The following is a 17,167-nucleotide window of genomic DNA, read 5'->3' as shown; positions in this document are numbered from 1 at the left end:
TTGAACTTGGATCTCAGGCCTAGTCAAGGGTTCTAGTCACAAAAGAATACCAAGCCTAAACTGCATTATTACTTCCGAGTTCAAATAAATTCTGTCTGAGCTGCATATGAGTTTTACCTTTTGTCATCTAAGGAGGTCTGTTGCATCCTTATTGCCTAGTTAGCGAAGTATCGCATACAGCAACTTATTATGAATTCATTTGTTAGCAGAGTGTGTGTCAGCAAGCTCATCGGTATGTACTAAAAGTTTAACATGAACAGACACCTGAATTTATAACCACAACACTGCATTATTGAAAAATATGCTTCTTAAAACCAATCACCCCTGTCACTCCTTTCAAGATTCTCGTTCAAAATACTCAATTTGGGATGGTGCTTCAGTTTGTATTTCAGTTGTTTTCTCTGTCTTCAAATAGTATTTACTATAAGATTACAGCAGACAAAGAAAAACAGCTTATGCATGATAATACAGATTCACTGAGAAGTCAACTATAAATATATACTATCTAATGATACACGGGAGAAGCGTTTCAGTGTGATAAGTAAATTATTTATCAGTAAATTTATAAATATATGACAGTGTTTGTCTCTTGTGGCCTTTCCTTGCATACCCAGGGAATTGCTGATTGCTGCTATGGGATGGTAGGTGAGTTTCCTCCAGGCCAGGCTGGATTCCAGAGATTTTTAGTAGAGGGATCACCTGGGCATGAAATAGGGATCCCCGTGTTTGGGCAGGTAGTTGTGAGTTCCTGCATTGGGCAGGGGGTTGGACTACATGACCCTTCCAACTCTATGGTCCCTTCCAACTCTATGATTCTATTAATTGAAACAATATGTATAGATTCCTAATTATAATAAGGAATTTTCTTAGAGAAAAGTTCATGGATCTCAGTTTGCTTATCGTTTATTGTAGATTTGCTCAATTAACATAACACACATGACTTAAATAATTCTCTGTGCAGAAATAAACCTAGCATCTTAAATGCCTATTTATATAGTAGATCTTGGACTTAGAACAGCAACTCTGAAATATTTTTCTGAGTGGGACTCGCATCTATTTGCAACTACCGTGCTTTTTGTGATGCACTTGCAAAGTAATTTTACACTATTTTCCCATTCCATGACATAAAAAGTTGGAATCTCACATCAGTTAACAAAGGACAAGCTTACATTTTATTTTTTACATTTAGTGTTTCTTAATATGTAAAATTACTGAGGTCTGCCATGGCAGACCTTGCCAAAATGGCAAAATTAACCTTGATTGTTAATGACAAAACAGAAGATGCTTTCCATGAACAATGGGGTCCATACTTGAGCTAGCTAGCAAAATGAATCATAAAGGGATATTATAAGGTGGGGGGATATTATAAAAGATATTACAGGTTGTATAATTATCAGTATACACAATCAGGGCTTAAAGGTAAAGGTATCCCCTGTGCAAGCACCGGGTCATGTCTGACCCTTGGGGTGACGCCCTCTAGCGTTTTCATGGCAGACTCAATACGGGTGGTTTGCCAGTGCCTTCCCCAGTCAGCTGCCTTACCACTCTGCGCCACAAGAGGCTCAATCAGGGCTTATTGTACTTTATATTTTTATTTCATGCAATATGTCGGGCCTTATCAATGTACTAGTATTTTTCTATCTTGTGTAAAAAGAAAATTAAAAAAAATTGTTATAAAAAAAAAATACTGAGCAACAGTGATCTTGCACATGGTATCGTTGTTACTAGGATCCAGCAGACTAAGATTCAAATTCCCGCTTTACTAGGAAGGTTCAGGGGTGACCTTGGACCAGAGCTGTAAGGAGAAAATGAAGGGAGAACAATAATCATCCTGAGCTACTCAAAGGAAAGGGTGGATTAACGAAATGTACCAAGCCAACACATCCAAATTTGTCACTGAGCCTTCCAGAGCTTCCCCTGCTAGCTTATCCTGTTCCTCCTCCTTGCTTCACAACATCTTGCAAGACAGATGCAACCCACTTCTGAGTCCTGTCCTGTCCTTTGAAAACTGTAGCCTTAACATGCAGCAATTTCCATTGTGGGGGGGGGGGGGGATATTGAAGAAAAAAACCAACCTTTTTTGAGAAGTGCAAGATAATTGTGTCACTATCACTATGTGACTCCAACCAACATTCTGCAAAGCTTATTAGTGTGTATTCTTGTAGAGAACAACTGTGTCCTCTGGTCCTCTTACAATATATAAACCTTCGCTTGTTGTACTCATGCTTTTTGGGAAGCTGATCAGGTCAAAAGGCAGCATAAATATATTTCAAATTAAAAAAAAACACTGCTAGAAAAGTAAAGGAAAGAAAAAGGAGCATTGTATTTGTGCATGTCTAAGCCATTTCTGAACCAACTGCCAAATTCTTTTTGCCATAATCCCACCGTAATCTCTGGATGTTACCCTACCGACACCCACAAATACACAGCCTATCAATAGAAAGATTGCAGGGAGGAAATTTCTTCTCCAGTACAATGTTCAGCATAAACGACTATAAAAATCTTAAGGAAAATCTTGGTTTTGGTGGCGACCATCCAGACTGGCGATACACTTCTAACCTCAAGATTATCTTAACTGTATTTATTTTAGGAACCAGCCCTGTCGGTGGCTGAATATACTCAGGAATCAAAACATGTAGCCATTTCTTTCTTTAGACCAAGCTTATGAAGATTTAAGCAGCTGGCTCAATGCACATTGTGAGTGACATCACTCACCAATTCATGGAATCAAGAAAGTGAAAAAAGGTTTTGATTCAAATGACTGGGAACCTGAAATTAGCTAACAACAACTGTGTAAGGGCATGGGTGAGGAAAGGGTTGTCAGCTTCAGTTCAAATCTTCCTACTGATTGATTTGGAGTGAGTGTCAGTAGACTAATGGCACCTGGTATAGTTAGATGTGTTTTGTTTAACTCTTCATTCGCACTAAGTTAAATGAGATAAATACCACAGGCTAGTTCCAAGGGAAAAATAACTTGTAAAAAATTTGACCGGTCCATGTATATGCACAGCATGGGAAATGATGGCATAGAAATTGACTAGTCCGGGCACAAAACTTTTCTACCATTTGCCAAGTAATGATTGCATATTTTGATATGAAACAATGGGAAATTATGCATTAAGTGTGTATTTTTTACACACAATTCACATTTGAGAGGACTGTACAGAGTGAGTACACATATGCCCAACCTTAACCAGTACAAAGTGAGCATAAATATGCCGAACCTCAACTCTTGGATGAGACTGTGAAAACAGTAAGCTTTGCTGTGCAATTAAGTACTCTAAGAAGAATCCATCTTTGCCATTTAAATTATGTATTTGGAACAAATTATAAAGTCTCTTTTTGTCGAAATTTGCAAAAATATAGTTAGCATCAAAATCTGCAAACCAGAATCCATCTTAACCTGGGGCTGGGGGCAGTATATAAGTGTACAGACTGACAGACAGTTGTTTGAAGTCTTTTACCAATGCACCAAGCATTCAGCTAGGGTGGGGATGGGAAAACGCCTATCTATAATCCCAGCATGATTTTAGTAAAATCAGAGAATAAAGGAAAATCTTAAAATATATTTGTAAGGAGGGTACATTGATTAAAGGCTCACAGAGAAATATAATCAGCTCACCCTAATATGTGAACTGCTCAAAGAAACTGCCAATAATCTTACAAGTGTTTGAAACAGAGAAAGTTTTAAAAATGCAGACATTGCCAGACATTTAAAATGCAGCTTTCTACAGCCCCTGAAAGCAACGTATATCCCTGTCTCTACATCAACGGAGAGCAATATAAAACTTTAGAATTCAGAATGTTAGGGGCATTCTCCCCCCTCCTCAGCAGATTCCTTTAAATGCTTTCTAAATCTACAGTGATTATCTTTCATTTGATTGTTGGAGGGAACCTTTCATTCACTTTCCTGTTTGATTATAAACTAAGCAACAACTACAAAGAAGCCCTCGTTGTGTACACAAAACCCTTTATTGCACTGTTAATTCTCCAAAGAACGGCAAGGAAGCTTAAGTGCCCTGCCTCTCTTCTCCTCTCTCCACCTCCCCCACCTCACAACACCTTTCTGGGGTAGTGACTTCACATCCTTTGACATCAGCACAGCTTGAGAAAGGGGAGGGGGGGATGGGAGCGTTAGGGGAGAAAGCAGCAAAACCTGTTTAACGATGCAAGCAACCCCCTGAGGATTCTTAAACCTTAAGATTTAATGCAACTCCAATATCTACATCTCTGAACTCTGATAAATCTGCATCGGAACAAAAATGGATTCTGCTACAAAGGACTTCCTGCTTTCCTTATTCGAGAATCACAATAGCCTTTTATTAGAGAGCCACAGAGGGCTACAATTCATTCAGAACGCCGAATAACTCACCTCGAATATGTAGAAGGGCCACAGGCTGGAATGGCCCGTTCGAATTGGCTGCGTCCACTACCATCCTGCTGCCTGTTTTATTACATGTCAACATCTATGCTTCAGCAGGGAAAGCAGTGTACTCCTTAAGGCAAGAAACCAGCCTCCATTTTAGTTTAAAAAAAAAAGAAAAGAAACTGAAGCTCTCTGCAGCTGGAGGGAACTGGCTAGTTAGTGATGTCAGCAGAGAGGGAGAAGCTGATTGGCTAACCTCGCCAACTTAAAAATGACTCTAAAAAGCTACAAATGAAAAGAGCTTTCTGTGCGGCTGTCACTGTGTATTAAGCCTGTACATTTGTCAGCTTCCTTGTACCTCCATTCATCATCGGTAAACGAATGCCTGGAACACAGTTTGAAAACGCAAGCAAGAACCCCTCGGAGTGAACAAGTATATCACAAAAAGGGAGAACCAGGACACTTTCACTTGGATTTGTTTCAGGGAAGACTACCAGCATTTCCCCCCAAAAAAGTACGTAAATACACTCCACAACAGAGATCCGCAAATAGACACGTGGTGTCATTTCTGTTTCAGAATTGTTCACCGGAAATGCTTAATTCGTCCTCTCTCCTTTTGTAATGAACTCATGCCAGATTTGCAAGTGTGCATGTATTTGCAGTGTAGTTTTTAGCACAGGTTCACAAGGATTGTTTTTAACACTCTAGTTCAGGGGTAGTCAACCTGTGGTCCTCCAGATGTTCATGGACTACAATTCCCATGAGCCCCTGCCAGCAAACGCTGGCAGGGGCTCATGGGAATTGTAGTCCATGAACATCTGGAGGACCACAGGTTGACTACCCCTGCTCTAGTTCTTTGCCTTACACTGAGTCAGACCATTCGTTAACCAAAATTAGTGTCTCCTTGACTGGTAACAGATCCCCATGGCCACTGGTCCTTCACATCACTTGCTACATGAGTCTTTCAAACTGAAGATGTCAGGGATTAAAAAGGAGACTTTGTGCATAAAAAGCAGAGTGTCTACCACTAAGACAAATGGATTTATGAATTCCCCCCTGTGCATCTCCTAAAGCCAGCCTGGTGTAGTGGTTAAGAGATCCAGCTTGGTATAGTGTATAAATCCCCACTTTTCCACATGCAGCCAGCTGAGTGACCTTGAGCTGGTCATAGTCCTATTAGAGCTGTTCTCAGAGTAGTTCTGTCAGAGCTCTCTCAGCCTCACCTACCTCACAGGGCATCCATTGTGGGAAAAGGAAAGGAAGGTGACCGTAAGCCATTTTGACACTCCTTCGGGAAGTGAAAAGGTGGGTATAAAGATCCAACTAAAAAAATAACTCAAATTCGGGAGCAAAAATCCTATTAAATCTGAGTACATTTAAATACAAGAAATATATGTTATTGATCTTTTTATTATTATTTATACTGGGGGCAAAGCCCGATGCATTCACAAATACAACGGGTGCTAGATTGGGGTGGGGGGTGGGGTGGAAGAACTCTGTGGATGGCCCTCCACCCAAGACCTGGAAAGGCTGCAGGCTGGAGACCTCTGGGAACGGAACCCACCAGCAGGGGCAGCTCTCATGCAGCAGGGATCTGCAGCCTCTGAGCCTCAGAGGGAAGTGGAAGGATGAGTGGATGGACAGGGATGGGGGACGGAAGGTGATTGGCTGGCTGCTGGACAGACAGTGAAACCATTTGGAGGAACTCAGAGATGGACCAACTGTCCTGAGAGGGTGTTAAGCGCTGAGCAGCACTTAAGCCATGAGACACACTTCTCCTCCAAGGCCTTACCAGAAATAAATTACATGAAACAGATTTCTTACCCACCACTCTCAGCATAAAAAGTCCCACAACCGTAAAACCCCATTAAAACAAACTAACAATACAAAACCCACACATGGCAGAAAAACAATCCTTCCCCATAACATAATGGAATGCCTGCCGCCGGACGGCAGAGGATTATGTCAACAATCATCACCCAAGATGGTAAAAGGGTGGTGTACTTCCTGATTTGGAGTTGGGAGGTATCATTTTGCAGTGGTTCTGTTGCCACCTGGAGGGTAAGTGTCAGAAAGTGGTGCTAAGGGACTGCTGCTCAGTCCCTTGGCCTTTGGCTTCCTCCACAAGGCTCCATCTTGTTCCCAGTGCTATTTACTTTCTACATGAAACTACTGGGTGAGTTCATCTGAAGATCTGGAATGACAGATCTCACTCAGCTTCTGGATGAGCCCAGGAATGATACAGAAATCCTGAACTAGAACATGGAGGCAGTTCTGGATTGGATGTGAGCGAATAAACTGAATTGAATTCTGATATGATAGAAGTGCAACTGGTAAGTAGAAGGTCTGAACTGGATATCACCCCTTCTGGATGCGGTTGCACTCCCCTTGAAACAACAGATCTATAATCCAGGAGTGCCCTTGAACCCAGGTCTGTTGCTGGATAAGCTGGTGGCAGCTTTTTACCATCTTCCATGAGTTAGTGAGCTTCAGCTTTTCCTGAGCAGAAAAGACATGGTCAATGAGCTGTATGCCTGGTTACATCTAAATTAGGTCACTACAAAGTGCTCAACATCAGGCTACCCTTGAAAAATTTTTGGAAACATCAAATGGGATAGAATGCAGCAGACAGAATGCTGACTGGGGTGGTCTGATCTATTTACACTGGCTCCCAATCGGTTTCTGGTACAATTCCTAGTGCTGATCTTTAAAGCCCTGTATGGCTTGGGACCACCATATCTCAAGGACCACCTACTGCCTTATGAACCTTTCCAACTACTGCAGGGCTGCTCTGAGTGCTCCTTTGTGTAGCCATTTTCTTCCAGGGGACGAAGACCACTTTTTAAATTTCATTTGGCATTCCCTCAGTGATCCTTTTCTGCCCAATATTGTAGTGTTAATGTTTTTGTGTATTTTAGTTCTAGTTTTAATTGTTTTAATGATGTGCTTTGGGTTTTGTATACTTTTGGTTATGCATGTTTTTAATTTGTTGGCTACCTTGGTGGCCCTTGGGAGGGCAGAAAAGCAGTGTATATGTTTTGTAAAATAAACAAAGCACATAGGCAAATAAAACCTGTGAAACTGAAAACACATTTTGATATAAGCGCTCTTCAGGATACCACCAAAGCATAGTCTAGTCCTAGCTGAATGGATGACTTTCAGTTGCTGAGGACTGATGAAGCTGACAAACTGCATAGAAGCATATGGCCCACCATGTCTGGACTCTATTCTTGGCCTTTGTGGTTGGTAGCACAGGGTCAGGTTGAGAGATAATGTGCCTCAGGTGGTGGATGTAGGGGGGTGGGGTGGGGGGGCAGGGCTCAGTGGTAGTATATCTGCTTGGCATCCAGAACGTTTCAGGTTCAGTCCCTGAAGGACAATAAGGATCATGTTGTAGATGAGGAGGACCTCATCCTATGATCCTGGAGAGCCACTGCCAACCTGAGTAGACAGTATTGACTTTGATGGATCAAAGGTCTGATAAAATGTAAGACAGATTCATGTGTTTATGGGCACTTTAAATGAGGCAGTTGTGAGACCATTCCTCAAGACGGTGGCTCAATCCAAATGACCTTGATAATTAAAACCTCATGACAATTCTTTGGCAATGTGCTCAACTGTCTTGGAAGTAACTGATCATCTAGAGCCATTTAAACCCAAATTTGGAGAGAGAAATTGCTTTGGTTACCCTGTCTAGAGTTTCAAAATCATCAGCCATGGTAGCTTTCTAAAGACGTTGGCTGGATTGGGGGGGGGGGGTTGCACTGTGTTTTAGTGGATCTAATATAGATGGCCAGCTCCAAAAGGCAGTGCTGGGAGACTGCTGCTCAGCCTGATAGCATTGAGGCTGCAGGGTTCTGCAGGAGTATATCTCATCTTCCAAGCAGCTTAAAATTTATATGAAAATGCTTGGAGAAATCATTTGTGGATCTGGAATGATGTGCCACCAATAGTCAGATGACAAATCTATTTGTCCTTACCAACTGAGTAGGGTGGGGACTATAAAAGTCCTGGGTACTGGGACAAATGAGTGTCAATAAACTGAAGTTCAATCCACAAATGTCTATAGATATTTTTTTTAGGCTACTCAACATTTATGTTATACAGAACATGCATGCTATAAAATGTGAAATGTGAATGCCATCAAGTACATTTGCATTGTAACACACAAGTACACTTGAGACTTGAGTTATAACTGGCTGCTGCTTTTTCTTGGGAAATGGCCTCTAGCACTGTTCTAGAAGAATATAACAAGTGTCCACCAGCACAACTAAACTGGAAAAAAACAAAGTTTAGTTGCTGGCGTTTGCTGCAGACCACCTGACCAGGGTGAGGACGTGGATGCTATCCTCCTTGAGTAATTTAATAGAATATCCAGGCAACGGGACCTTGTAATTACGGGTGACTTCAATTTCCCTGATGTATTCTGGGAAACAAACTACAGAACAGCGAGTCTGACCTCAGTCACGGGGAAGATAATCCAGCAGATATTAAAGGGGGCGACCTGCAAACATCTGAAGGACAATTTGGTGATCCAGGGAAGTCAATATGGATTTATCTCTATCAAGTCTTGCTTGACCAACCTGGTTTCCTTCTTTAAGCGAGTGATGGGCTTACTAGATTTTGGAAACTCCATTGATATTGATTACCTGGATTTCAGTAAGGCTTTTGTCAAGGCTTTCCATGATGTTCTGTTGGGTAAGCTGGAGGACTGTAGGCTGGAATTTCAGATTGTAAGGTGGATAGGGAAATAATTAGAGAACTGGGCCAAAGGAGTAGTTGTCAGTGGTGTTTCATCGCACTGAAGGGAAGCGAGCAGTGGGGTGCTACAGGGCTCAGTAATGGTATAACTGGTACTTTTTAATATTTTTATAAATCTGGATGGATGAGGGGGAACAGGGACTTCTCACTAAATTTTGCAGATGAAACCAAATTGGGAGGAGTAGCAAACACCCCAGAAGATAGAGTGCAAGGAGATCAGAACATACTGAAAAAGTAGGCAAATGAAAACAAGATACAATTCAATAAGTGCAGAATTCTACATCTGGGTCACAAAAATGAGAAGCATACATGCTGGATGGGAGATATGCATCTGGGTACCAATGTTTTTGCGTGTGAATAAGATCTTGGGGTACGTGCAGACTAAACTAGATATGAGCAAACAGTGTGATGTGGCGGTAAAAAAGGCCAATGCAGTCTTGGGCTGGATCAACAGAGGCATGACATCAAAATCACAAGATGTCATAGTCCCACTGTATACTGCATTGGTCAGACTCCTGGAGTACTGCGTGCAGTTCTGGAGGCCTCACTTAAAAAAGGATGCAGATAAAATTGAAAGGGTGCAGAGGAGAATGACGAGGGATCAAGCCATATGAGGAAAGGCTGAGAAACTTGGAATGTTCAGCCTGGAGAAGAAGAAGTTGAGAGGCGATATGATTGATCTCTTTAATTATCTGAAAAGTTGTCACATGGGCCCATTATGCACAGAGGGGAAGGTCCGCATTCGGGGTGGAATGGCTTTGCCTAAAATCACAGATAACGCACGGCGCTGGCTACAACCAGCCGCAGGTTTGGTGCAGGCCGCCAAAAAAGCCGCGTTAGCAAAACACGGAAGAAAGCAGAGCTTCCGGGTGACCAGGGCGCAACCAGAAGCGGCGCCGGGGTCACCGCGTGCATAATCGGTTACTCTGGGTTTTGCCGCCGTTGCGTCCTGTCCCATGCGTAAGCGGTTTGCTTCGCATCTTCCCCCTCTGTATTTTCCATGTGACCCGAAATCGCAGGCTGATCCTGTTATTTAGCAGGAGGTTGGATGAGATGGTCCGTCTGGCCCCTTCCATCTCTATAATTTTATGATTCTACTAAAGCACCGGACTAGTTTCATCAGCAGCAGAATGAAAGGAGGTAAAAATAGCAAGGAAAGACAATCCGATTCATTTCTTTTTGTAATTCTGTCGATGCAACTCGCTTTTCATTTCTCCTATGTGTCACTCAGGTTTTTTGCTGCATGTTTTACCTGTGCTTAAATAACACAAGACACTAATGTCACAGGCACACAGGCACTTCCATTTCCCTTTGCCAAACATTTCAGCAGTCAGTCATTTCCATTCTGTTTCTGGATCTGAAGTGCAGTTTTTTCCAACCCTGCCAACAATTGCATCACGAGTACACTCTTTTCCAAGGGTGATCCTTCTAAGTAGAGATTCTGCTAGAAATTCTGCTGAAATAGTGGTGCAAAATGAGATCAAACAGAACAAATTGTCAATTCCTAAAGCTGAATGACAACATTGGCATCAATTAGGGACTTCAGTGTAAGCAAAAAGCCAACAGGCTGCAGAAAATGAGCTTTATTTGAATGTCAGTGTCCGAAATCTGAGAAGGGACTACTCAGTGTGCAGACAGATACACCTCTCACTTTCAAGTGTGGGCTATAACACATATTGTCTCAAATCCGATTCCTGATGGACTGAACAAATATAAAATAAGACTATTTCAAAATTTACTGACAGCATTTTAAGGAAGTTGTTTTAAACGCTTGTGTTTTTGCAGAAACACCTAAAGCTTGTGGCACTGCTGGCCAATGTATCAGCTGCCCCACCATAAAGTTTCCACATTGTGACAATCCACATCTGAAGACTGCAGAGGCAGGCAATGGCAAACCACCTCTGCTTAATTATTTGCCTTGAAAACCCTATGGGGGTTGCCATAAACTGGCTGCAACTTGATGGCACTTTACACACACAATTATGTAGCTCTGATGATACAGCTACCCTCTGCATTGGTGTAGAAAATAAGATTAATGACAAAATTACAACTAAGAAGTGAAATTAATGACTTTAATGTAGCATACTCTGGAAGAATTTTCAGTTGAAATTCTTCTCTGCATCAACCTAAATTACACCTAAAGGGTGCAGAAAAGTGCAGCTACAAGTGACAGAAGTGGAGCCTTTTCCCTTCAAGGATAGGCCACAGCATTTGGGGCTTCATTCAACAAATCTGGGAAGGGAATCGCACGCGATAAAGATCCAACAACAACAGAGCACAAAGAGTTATGAAGCAGCCGTCTTTCAATGTCCCCAAGTTCTACTTTTATGCTACAGCTTAGACCTCTCAAAGAAACTGATGGCTGGTTAGATAAAGTACCACTTTATTCAGTACAGGCCTATAGAACTCAGCACTACAGGAAGTTACAGTACTTTAGCGTAGGCAGTTTTTTTAAAGCATCCAAAAAAAATCATAGGACATAAGCCACTGAGAGACCCATGAGCAAAAAATAGCTAAATAGGACAGGCCATTACTTGGGAGTAGCATACATTTGATAACCAGAAGACCAGACAAGCATCAGCGGATGGCTCATTCTCTACAGCTCAACCTGTGCACTTCTCAATGCATCTTGCTGGCCACAATGGTAAGGCCAAAAATGAACACTTGTTTGTACCAGCACATGTAGCTATGCTTTTCAACTATCCTACAAAAAACATACAAAAACAATAAATGGAGCCATTGAGTCCAGTTACCACAGCTGTAAATATGATCCAAACACCTCAGATCCATTAACAGCTTCCTCCTAAAAATGCCACCCATTGAATCAGCTATTGCTCAGGCTAATTTTTGTTGTTGTTGTTAGAATAGCCTCCTAGAGGAATAGGAGGGTTTGTATCCTTGACTGGTTCTGCGAACAGTGCAAGGCCAAGTATTGTTTAAATATTTTCTGGAACATTAACATGTACTGCTATACTTTTGGGAATATTAGAAAGTGCCAAATGTGAAGAAGAAGATGAAGAAGGAGGAGGAGGAGTTGGTTCTTATATGCCACTTTTCTCTACCCGAAGGAGGCTCAAATAGGCTTCCAATCACCTTATTATTATTGTTATTTATTAGACTTGTTACTCACCTCTCCCCGGAGAGTTACAGCACAAAATCCCCAATAAAACCATACAGTAAAATCCATAAAACCGCAATGCACAATAATACACAAAATAAAACAATAAAACAGATGCGGCAAAAACTCCAATGTCTATATAAATTATCCCCGGTTACCCATTCTAGAGGGTGGTGGGTGATGGAAAACAGAGGGTGCTGTTTGCATTTTGCTACTGCTGCCACTTTGCTATAAGGGGGCCCAGATCTTCCTTGTGGCCTTTCCCTTTCCTCTCCCCACAACAGACATCCTGTGAGGTGGGTGAGGCTGAGAGAGCCCTGATATTACTGCTTGGTCAGAACAGCTTTATCAGTGCTGTGGAGAGCCCAAGGTCACCCAGCTGGCTGCATGTGGGGGAGCGCAGAATCGAACCAGGCATGCCAGATTAGAAGTCCACACTCCTAACCGCTACACCAAACTGGCTCTCACACTTGCAATGCAGCTTCTGTTCCCTCCAAGTGCATCATGGCTCAAGCCCAATAAAAGTGTTCACCTTTAAGGTGCCAAAGGATTCTGTTTTGTCAAATGAGTTTAACACACTCAATCTTTTAGAATTTGTTTCTTCCATGTGTGTCCACACTGAAAGCGTGCAAAACTGCAACATTTTTCTGAACAAGAGCTGTATTTCCCAGAGAGCTTTTCATGTACAAACACCAGATTGCCCAAGTATCTGGTATGCTTAATTATATTTATTTGGGTGGCTTTAAACTCACTACTTAATGCAGACTCATAGCAGCTTACAATGTCAAAAGAGAAAAGCCCCTGAACAGAAACCCAGTAAATTCCACTATTACTTGACATCAACAGAGTCATTCACATGGCAGGCAGAAATGCAGAACACATGACAATATCTCTGCACTTAAGAAAAAAGTCTCTGCCCCAAGCAGGCAGGCACATCATTATTTTTCTCCATCAAGGAGGCAGCTTCTGTCCTAGTTCCAGGAACAGGAGGAGAAGGGCAGAGCAATTCTACAAACATAAATTCTACAATTAAAAACAGAATGTATATGAATCCAGAGTTTAGATCCAATTAGCATTCTCAATAAAATCCAACATTTAAAAAAAAGAAGGGTATCGAAAACTGAATATTTGTGCATGTGTCATAGGCCTGCCAAGATCAGTAAAGTGACGTGCATTTTTGTACTTTTAATTCATGTGTCATATAGAAATGCTTGTACCATTGTATTTGAGGTATATTCACTTCCCCAAGAGATATTCCAGTACATATTGAAAGTAGTAACCCACCTCCCAAAAACACACTTATGTCTGTGATGTTAGAAGAAAGTATTTTCAAACACCCAGGGCCTTTTTCAAACATTTTATTCTTATCTGCCCAGGAGTGGCAGCATATAAATTTAACAAATAAAATAAAAATAAAATAAAATAAATAAATTACTAACATTTTTTTAGGACTTGAAAGAGTGCTTTCCTATCTAAATCATGCCTCTATCTATGATTAGTTAAATGTTTTCCAATGAAACCCAGTTCCATGCTTACTTAAATCAGTCTTTGTTTTTGCAAATTCTACAACTTTTTTGTTTTACCCCACTGACTAGGGTTAAAAGCAATCCTAAGTAAAAAAAAAATGAGTAGTAGGGATGTGCATACGGCTTGGCTAAACTCAGCCCCATCAATGCTGACTCTGGGGTTTCCCCACAGTTTTCAGTTGTACCACAATTCCCTAGATTTGGGACCAGAATCATAAAAAGTCAAAATAGCAAATCGCTGCTGCAGAGACTGGGAAAGATGCTTAAAGTACACTCCCCTGCACAGCTCAACAAACAGATGATCCATTGAGAGGCATCTCTCCTGGGATCAGCTGTTTATCAGGCTGGGGGTGGGCCATTTGAAACCCCCCACACAGCCCAAGCCAATTCAGCGCAGAGACTTCTCTTCATGAATCATGTGTTCAATGGGCTATACGCAGAGGGCCAGTTAGAACCACTGCCATCCCACACAGTCCAAGCTGATCCATCAGAGAGATTTCTCTCCCCAGGATCAGCTGTTTAGTAGGCTCTGGAGGCATTTAAATAGACCCAGGACCTTTTAAATGCTCCTAAGCCAAAATATAAAGCAATAAGACTGTTTTGTTTGTGTGTGTTCGTGCACATCGCTGGTCTGCTACATAGCCCAGTTACTTTTCTTTTTACAAGAAGAAAATCATTATTGGTAGATGGCTGAATACACCATTTACAGAGATGCAGATGGCAATGTACTAAAAAAGGATTAAGTTGCGGAGCCACTTGTCAAAGTATTCTTCCAAAAAAGTTCAACAAGGATAAGTCTTTAGCTCAAAGTTGTCCAAACGGTTTCAGCAGTTCAGCCATTATGATTGTACTTGAAGTTGTGCAAGCAATTATTGCTGAAACCTCAAGTCCGAGAGGCAGCAGAATAAGATTTTCAAGAATGGAGTTCAAGAGGGAGTTCAGTGCCCTGTGTAATTCCACCAGCATTCCAGCTTTTCTCACAGAAGAATCTGAACGGCCTGGGTAACAGGACCCCTTTTTATTTTTAAAACAGAACACAGACAGCTTGGATTAACTGCTGCAAAATACATAAAGCTGAAGGAAAAAACAGTGGAAAAGTTTGTTTTTAAGGGCGACAGCAAGGGGAAATATTTTGTTAAATTCACTGGCTGTTATTTAAAGAAGCTGAGCCAGAGCACAGATAACTAACCTGTTAGTACAATTAATAATATTCAAAAAGCTAGTGAGACAAATAGCAAAATAATAGGACTACATACAGATGCTTGGCCTATCAATGGGAAAGCTCTTGCATAATGAGCTGCTTATGGGAAGTGAAATTAAGTGTGCTGTTAAAGATTTTCAATTATGTCAATTAAAGGAAACAACTAATTATTATATTAATGCTTCTAGCTAATGGAGACTAAATGAGAATGGAGTTCAGAAGAGGTCAAACAGAAATGTAGATTAGAGTACATCAGGCAAGCACAGGGTACATTAGGCAAGCCAGTAGTAGAAAAAGGGAGGAAGAGCCTCGTTTGTCAAAAAAATACCATGCAGCGGATGTACAAAATCAATCTTGGAGGGAGGGTACAAAAAAGAGGACAACTGGATGAAATTAGTGAGGGGAGGGGACCTGGCTGTATCCAATTCACAGTTTTATGTATGTAATGTGATGTGATGCTTTCTGCCTGTCATTTTCAAGACTTTCCCAAATTTATGAGGCAAGAAACTCTCTCCATTGGTTGTGCAGGCTTACTCAACCAGGGTTTCATGACACAGGTGAGTGGACATGTACACAGCTATGCTTCCCAACCATATTTTACATGATCACACTACTTCTGCAGTTTCTCAAAGCCTGAAGAATATTTTAGGGGTTTTCTCAACGGTGAAAAAAATTGGGAAAGGCTGGTTTAGTGGAACTGTTTAATCAAACAATTTATGAATGGCTGCTAAGGTAGATACCTGATTTTGTATATATATCATCTATAAAACTAAAAGAGACACAGGAGAAGGGATTTTTTTTTAACCAAGGCCTTATATCTGTATTAGGGGCAAAGCCCATTATATTCAGGAATACAATGGGCACTAGATTGGGGTGGGGTGGGAGAACTCTGCAGATAGCCTCACCATCACCCCAGGACCTGGAAAGGCTGCAGGGAACCCACTGGCAGGGGCAACTTTCATGTGGCAGGGATCTGCAGCCTCTGAACCTTGGATGAAAGTGGAAGGAGGACGGGGTAGTCAGGGGTGTGGGACGGAAGGCGATTGGCTGGCCGCAGGGACTGAAAATAAGGCCACAAATCACTTATCAATGGCACTGAATGTAAACAGGAAGGCAAAATCCCATCTGACCCGAATATGGGGAGCTCCTGTACAATGGCTTCTGATCTTCCTAGGATTGTGCGCCACTTGCAGAAATGGAAGTATTCTCCAGTCCATGCATAAAGACCCAAACAATAGTACTCTAATTTTACAGCATGCAGTTGTATCAATCAGGGCACATGAATATTAATTGCTGGTGTTGCTCTTTCTACCTCAAACAGCAGCTCAGAATACGGTATATGTACATTTTATGCTTTTTCTTTGCTAAAGGCTGGTTTATTAACCACAGTTAAAACTATACTAACTTCAGTGAAAAAGAACTTTCAGATTGTAGTCTGACAGCCCCCTAACTAACCACACAAGGGAGTTCCCTGCCTTCAGACACACAGTTACTTTAAACCAATCATGGTTTTTGCAGGATGTCGAAACTGAACTGTAAGTCACTCATACTTTGCTCATTTGACTAAGAAAATAAAATAAAGGCAGGGATTACCTTTATAGAAAGCCATCCTTCCAGAGTTCTACAACATCTTTGATATTCATGTACATTGTCAGTTTGTTTGTTTTAAAGAAAGGAAGAACTGCCAGAATAATGGCAGAAACATGAAATTAATGCAATATAAAGCTAATATAAAAGCAGTAACTGATAAAATTAATGATTGTCCCTCTAAACATCAAGATATTTTTCCAAAGTCTTAAATGCTATGGAATTTGGCTCTAATTTAAATAATCTCCCAATAGTAACAATTGTTATTAGAAGTGAGGGTTTGCAAGCCTTATGCATTCCAATAATTTTATAGTATATGTTGTTCCAGTGGCACCAATCAATTTTGCCAACACTTTTATTCCACGATTATTTTACAAAAATGCAAAAGATAGCTTATCAGCATGCTCCTCAAGCTCTCCAACAAAAGAAGTGATAAGCAGACTCTTTCAAGTTACTTGCATGTCACATGCAGCTATTCTGGACCAAACACATCAAAGAATGTCATGGTTAGTCTATACTAGCAAAAGCTAAAATTAAAAAAGATCGAATCAACAGAAGCCCATGGGCACAACTAGCAACTTGTGAATGGATGCCTACCTTGATATAGA

At 41.3% G+C, this 17,167-nt stretch overlaps 1 protein-coding gene across 8 annotated transcripts in view; it reads right to left on the bottom strand.

Moving 5' to 3' along the window:
- The window catches only part of PPP2R5C (protein phosphatase 2 regulatory subunit B'gamma), a 91,235-nt gene that overhangs the window by 53,122 nt on the left and 20,946 nt on the right, over positions 1–17,167 (bottom strand). Inside the window, exon 1 of one of the 8 annotated variants that reach the window (XM_077323722.1) lies at positions 4,373–4,570. The exons of 5 other annotated variants lie outside the window; for them this stretch is intronic. In XM_077323722.1, the coding sequence (XP_077179837.1) occupies positions 4,373–4,466 (94 nt within the window). In that variant the 5' untranslated portion in view covers positions 4,467–4,570. Of the gene's footprint in view, positions 1–4,372; positions 4,571–17,167 lie in introns of those variants that run through there. 2 more of the 8 variants (XM_077323720.1, XM_077323721.1) reach the window with 2 other exon arrangements.

Source organism: Paroedura picta, chromosome 2 (genome assembly GCF_049243985.1).
Source record: "Paroedura picta isolate Pp20150507F chromosome 2, Ppicta_v3.0, whole genome shotgun sequence".
Lineage (NCBI taxonomy): Eukaryota > Metazoa > Chordata > Lepidosauria > Squamata > Gekkonidae > Paroedura > Paroedura picta.
This window is presented reverse-complemented; position numbering and strand designations above follow the sequence as displayed.